The sequence below is a fragment of the Brugia malayi genome, assembly GCF_000002995.4.
Source record: "Brugia malayi strain FR3 genome assembly, contig: Bm_054, whole genome shotgun sequence".
NCBI lineage: Eukaryota > Metazoa > Nematoda > Chromadorea > Rhabditida > Onchocercidae > Brugia > Brugia malayi.
Window position 1 is genome coordinate 2706 of NW_025062326.1, and position 6065 is coordinate 8770.

Here is a 6065-nt window from a genome sequence, read left to right on the forward strand (position 1 = left end):
TTTTTTTTTTTTTGATTCAAACTAATATATATAATTTAATGATAAGAAGTGTAAATCAATTGATTGACATTAAGCGTATATTTGTTGACGTGAGTACACGTGAGTGTATCAATATAAGCGATATGAATTTTTAAACAGATTAAATTAAAATCCATCGATTAACTACAGAACAAAAAATCCTTACAAGACGTATTTAACACGTATTTTCATTGGAAATGACGGAGATTCACGCGGGCCGCAATTTCTTTGTTACGAGTTTCTTTTCTTTTGTTCGGAAGTGTAAGTTTGTTGTGATTTTCACGTGCGGAATTAATTTGCAATGTTTGTGATGCGATTTTGGTTTATTGCATTGATGATAATTGATAACGTTTATGTAAACTGTATGGAACAAAAAGAGAAAAAGAAAGTTAGTAGTTTAAGATTTTTTTTAAAAAAAACTTTTGCTGCGTCATTTATTTTTTTTATTCTAAGAACTTTCGCATTAACATTACACTTGTAAATACGTTATTTTGAAAATCTCGAAAGAGTTGAAATTGTCAAGTAAAGATAGATAATTAAGGTTATTGAAAATGAAGTAAAAGTTTGAGTAATCAATATTTTTTTTGAAATTTGTGGGACATTCGGGATTATACGGAGAACGACCTGGAAAGATTGTACGATCAGTGGGAGGAAAATGATGACGATGAATTAGAAGAGGATGAATTGCCACCATACAAACGTAAAATACAACAACCAAATCTTGATAAGATCATGAAACAGGTATGCATTTCTATAATTGTTGCAAGTAACTCTTCGCAATAATTTTTCGATGGAGTTAACCTTCGACAACTCTTTGAGGGGTTAACTTTTGACAATTCTTCGAGAAGTTGAATTTCTCGACAGAGTAACCCTTCTTGATTTCCATTATTCATTAGTCTTGTTTAATACTGCCAGAACTTATCTGTTCGGTTTTATGAGAGTTTGATGAGTTAAATTTGATTCAACGGTTGACATTCTAATTATATATGAATGCAGGCAGAAACACCGGAAGAGTTAATGATGCTATCAAAGAAGGGACAATCTGTAATGATGTTTGTTGGTATTGGTGACGTTAATGGTAAACGAGCGGAGAAGTTTTACACGGAAAGATGGATTGGAGTATGGCGAAACAGTCTTTTCAATAATCATATCGACGTCCAGGTCATTTCATATTAATAAGTTTTCTTTAATTTCCAATTCCTTCAAGTAAATGTGCTTAGCATAAAATAGAAGCATAATAGTTAAGTGAAATGGATATATTTTGATTAACGGTTCAGGAATGTACACCTGTTCGTTCAGTTGTTAGAACAATTGGCAGGTATATTGGTTGATTTGTTGAAGAGAGCTACAATCGTACTATTTGTAAAAAGATGTATCGCGTATCATATTGATAGCATAATTGTTGTGGATGCTTAAAAGAGTTATAGTATCAGTTTGCTTTTAACTAACCGCTTTTCATGATTACTATATTTTGTTTAAAGTTGAACACTTTATAATTGATATTCCTAACTTTATCAGCTATAAAGTTTGTTTCAGACATTTACAATCGACGATAATCGTGCAATCTTCATGTTTGCAGATGGATCGAAGGCCTGGGAAGGAAAGGATTTCTTGTTAAAACAACCACAAGTAAGCGAAGTATCGCTGGAAGGACGACAATATCCCGGATTGGCTTCCAGGAAGAACAAAAAGGAGGAATTGTGAAACATATTTTAAACTATACTAATTAATGGTTTGTTAGTGTTCAGGAAGTACTTAAACGGGTACTTAGTAAATACGCTGTACAATGCAAGATTTTTGTTAAAAGTTTAAAAGTTTAAAACTTTGCAATGTTGTATGATTCTTTTACTTTAATATGTTATGCATTATTTTCACTCTACTCTTTCCTTTTCTTGTTTTTATCCTTTGTTGTCTTTCGGAATACTCTTCTACATCTACTTTGATGTTGTCACTTAAATAATAATAAATCGATATTTTCCTGAATCAGCTTACCATGATGCTGTAGGAATATATGATGATATTATTCAGTTTATTATGTTTGATATATTTCAATAAGTTTAATAAATTTGCACAATTATGATGTTATACATATTCAATAGTTGATCTTGCTACGATCTCCTGTGGTTTACTTTTATTTATTTCTCAGTATCAAAAAAATTAATCCCAACTCCCAGTTATGAGAATTGGGATTAATTTGTTAAATAAACTGAGGGTATTATTCGGATTTGAAGTTAACTCTTAAAATCTATATGATATAGCGGGAAGGATTGAAGTGTTGTTGGTGGTTATTTCACATTTTATGTCATTAATATGATCTTTAGAAATTTGGAATAGTTTGCATGTTATCTTTCTTTTCTTAACGAAATTTTATCATCCATTTTATGTTGATATCTTTAGATTTATGTGAATTATTGATGAACGGAAAGATAATCGATGATAATGAACCACCCGGTACTAATGATTTTCTTTTTACATCAAATAAGAATTGAAGGGGATTTTTTCTTTTTTAAATAAAAATAGATTTTGTTTTATGTTTGAGTGAAATTGAAGCCTAGCTTTATTATTAAGAAGATTAAGAATATCTGGATTTTCAAAAAAAAAAAGATATTCTCATTTTGATTCTTTATTTTTCGCTTTAAATCTAAAATAGCACTGTTAGTGACTTATATTTACATATTTCATGTCTTCAAACATTTTTGTCAGCCTTTGAGAGAGAGAGTTTATTTAAATAATATGTGTCAGAGGATAACCTAGTTTCATTTTTGCTATCTCAGCTATATTTTGCTTATAAATTTGTCCTTTAAAATATTTAGGAGAAAAAAAAATAGAATAATGTGAAAACGATCAGTTCGAGTGCTTTATTGAGTGATCCTTCGACAAATATACCAAAGGTTTATTTATTAGTTTAATTTAAATTTCATTCTAATTTTTCAGAAGCAACGATTATTTTTGTTTTTTAAGGATTTAAAAAATACATTGTGTTATTGCAGTGGAAGATTTTCTTTTATAATACTACATAATATTGTTGCATTGTATTATAGAAATAGGAGAAAAGGATGGACAATTTTAATTCAATTTCAATTTATATATATATTAATGGAAAATTTGCTTGATTTTGAAGATTGGCAATTATCGAAACTTAGTCAATTTTTGGTAAGTATATCTCTTTTCCCTTAAAAGTTAATCTTATTCTATGCTACATTGTAACAATTTCAATTATTGCCAACTTAACTAAATTATCAAATGATAAATTGGGCAATGGAAATTTTGATTTTTGATTCTTTGCAATATTCATTACTTCCATTCGTTAAGATATCAGATTTCGTTTACTAACTTTATAAATGTTTACTATTTCATTTTGTAAAATTACACTATTCAATTAATCCTTAAGCTTTCAAACTTAATATATTTGTTGGATGGTTTAAATATTACTTTTAATTCACTGTTACTTGCATTACTATTACTTCTTTATCAGTTTCAGTTGAGTTTTTTAACTTTATTGTTGGGTGTTATATGTATTTGTGAAAATATATGAAATTTTTAACAGAATAAAATCCCTCTAACATTTCTGACAATTGAAATTTGAGACTTTCGGCACGCAAAAGGATTGTGCATAAGATCATATATACTCTAAGGAAGGGTGCTTATAATTGATAGATTTGTCAGAAATGTCATTAGGAAATGAAATGTAAATTAATCCTTTTCCTCTTACAAGGTTCTATTTTTGAAAATTTTTATTCCAGAGTTAATTATGAAGCTTTATTTGTAATAAAGAAATTCTTAACTTACTATCTGTTCTAAAAACTATTTTAGGATTGTTCATTTCAGTGCGCACATCATATTTTTTGTATTAACATTTATAAGCAGTTATTGATGTGAAATTTATCAATTAATTAAGTCATTTAGGCTGTAACAAATAATCGTGATAAGGAAGCAGCTTTATCATTATTGAAATCCTTAAACTGGAATATGGAAAAAGCTATCGAGGTACATTTATTGGACAATAAAGGAAATTTGTCAACATCATCATCAGGATCTGATTTTGTTGTTATTGATCAAAATAGTTTATCGAATAGAGAACATAATGAAGAGTTCGTTATGTTTGGTTATTTTATAAAAAAATATAATTTTTTAAATGAATTTATTGAACTGTTCTGTTTTTTTTTTTTTTTTTTTTTTTATAATTTGATCATTTTTATTGATTTTGTTTTTTATCAATTTTTTGTATTTCTGTTTTAATATTGTATGTGATAGTACTCGAATTGTGAGTTTTATTGGAACTTCTCATAATTTTTTTATTATATAGGTTTGTTATAGAAGATAATCGATAAATCACTAATAAAGTATCATTTTAGCTTGATGGATTCATCTGCAATAATTTATGATACGGATTGGAAAACAGCTGTAACTTCATCTCCTGATGATACAATGCAGAATTCTATATTATCTTTACCTGATGATACAAGGTTAAATAAATCTTTAATTATTTTTTGATATTAACAGTTACTAATTTATCTATGATAAATTCTTGTAGGCTATTTTTTACTTTTTCACATTTCTTTTAGCTATTTTTTCTCAACCACTTTATCTTTTTATTCTATTAAGCAAAAGAAAAAAAAAAAAACTTTTATTAGTTAAAAACATTCAAAAATTTGCAATTGTTCCCTAACAGATTTGTTTACAGTGAATCAGATGACTCATGTGAAGTAATCAGTGTTAATGATGGTATTAATGCAATGAGCTATGCAAATATCAAAGAGAATATCGATGATAATGAACATTGTGATTCAAAAATTAATTTTATTCTTGGCAATTCATCGATCATGATCGATTACATGCAGCAAAAAAGTGATGATCATTGATAAAAGTAAACTATGATTTCTTTTTTTGTCTCTTTTTTCTTTTTTTCCTATAAAAAATTGTGAAACATCACTGTTTTGAAGTCTTAAATTAAAATTAGAGCAGTGAAATTGCAAAATTTTGGTCTCAAATATTTGATAGGCTTTGCAGGCATTACAATTTTGCAAATGTAATTGATAAAATTTATAAAATTAACAAAATGCTAATTATCATATTTCTTATGCTTATGCTTTTCCATTTTATGGCTTTGTAATTTGTACTATTAGAGATGAAATCATTTTTGAGTTATATGATAATTCTTTAATAATTTATTTGCTATATAACGAAAAAAAAAAACTTTTTTGCTTACTTTTTTCTTTGTATTATCATCAAATATATCTCGCATTATTCATTGTATTAATTTGCCGCTTTTACAGTAGTAAATTTAAATTTAAACTAATCTGTTTTACAGAAATAGAAATAAGTTATTACTGCTCTTATATCAGATGATAGCAATAGGAAGTGATAAAAATATAACATTTAACAATCTCTATTAAATAAAGGAAATATTCAATTTTCCAGAGAAATGAAGCTAAAATGAAGGAAAGATTTGAAGGATTTCTGGTGAAGGAAAATTTTCTGGTAAAGAAATCTTTCAAGTCATTTTACTTCATTTTAGCTTCATTTCTATGGAAAATTGAATATTTTCTTCATTTAATATAGATTATCTAGCTGTAAAATATATGATAAATTTTAATTATGTAATAATTATTTGTATATGATAAAACTTTATTTATATATGATTAAATTTTATTTATATATGATAATTATTTATATATGATAAAAATATATGATATATGATAATTATTTATATATATATGAAAAAAAAAAAAATGATTGTTTATATATGATAAAATATATTTATATATGATAAAACTAAGCATGACTAATGAATAATGGAAATCAAGAAGGGTTAATCCTGTTGAGAAGTTGTCAAAGGTTAATCCCTCGAAGAGCTATCAAAGATTAACCCTGCCGAAAATTCAAAGGTTTCGACGAGTTCTCAAAAGTTAACCCTTTGAAGAGTTGTCAAAAGTTAACCCCTCGAAGAGTTGTTAAAGGTTAACTCCTCGAAGAGCTACCGAAGGTTAACCCTGTCGAGAAGTCAAAGGTTAACTCTTCGACGAGTTCTCAAAAGTTAACCCTTT

General features: G+C 27.1%; 2 protein-coding genes across 3 annotated transcripts; both read left to right on the top strand.

The window, feature by feature from the left end:
- Nucleotides 1-750: 750 nt before the first annotated feature.
- Bma-bmy-1.1 (Mesoderm development candidate, putative) lies at nt 751-1722 on the top strand (the record flags this gene model as incomplete). Its single annotated transcript, XM_043082978.1, has 3 exons — nt 751-759; nt 1015-1179; nt 1555-1722. The coding sequence occupies 3 exons, from the start codon at nt 751-753 to the stop codon at nt 1720-1722; spliced, it is 342 nt and encodes a 113-aa protein (XP_042938912.1).
- Nucleotides 1723-3114: 1392 nt separating this feature from the next.
- Bm8010 (Uncharacterized protein) lies at nt 3115-4880 on the top strand (the record flags this gene model as incomplete). 2 transcript variants are annotated; one of them, XM_043082979.1, is made up of 4 exons in its annotated part: nt 3115-3171; nt 3925-4109; nt 4374-4484; nt 4703-4880. In XM_043082979.1, the coding sequence occupies 4 exons, from the start codon at nt 3115-3117 to the stop codon at nt 4878-4880; spliced, it is 531 nt and encodes a 176-aa protein (XP_042938913.1). The 2 variants fall into 2 exon arrangements, with proteins under 2 accessions (XP_042938913.1, XP_042938914.1); XM_043082980.1 differs by lacking the exon at nt 3115-3171 and having other exon boundaries at nt 3988-4109.
- Nucleotides 4881-6065: the final 1185 nt, after the last annotated feature.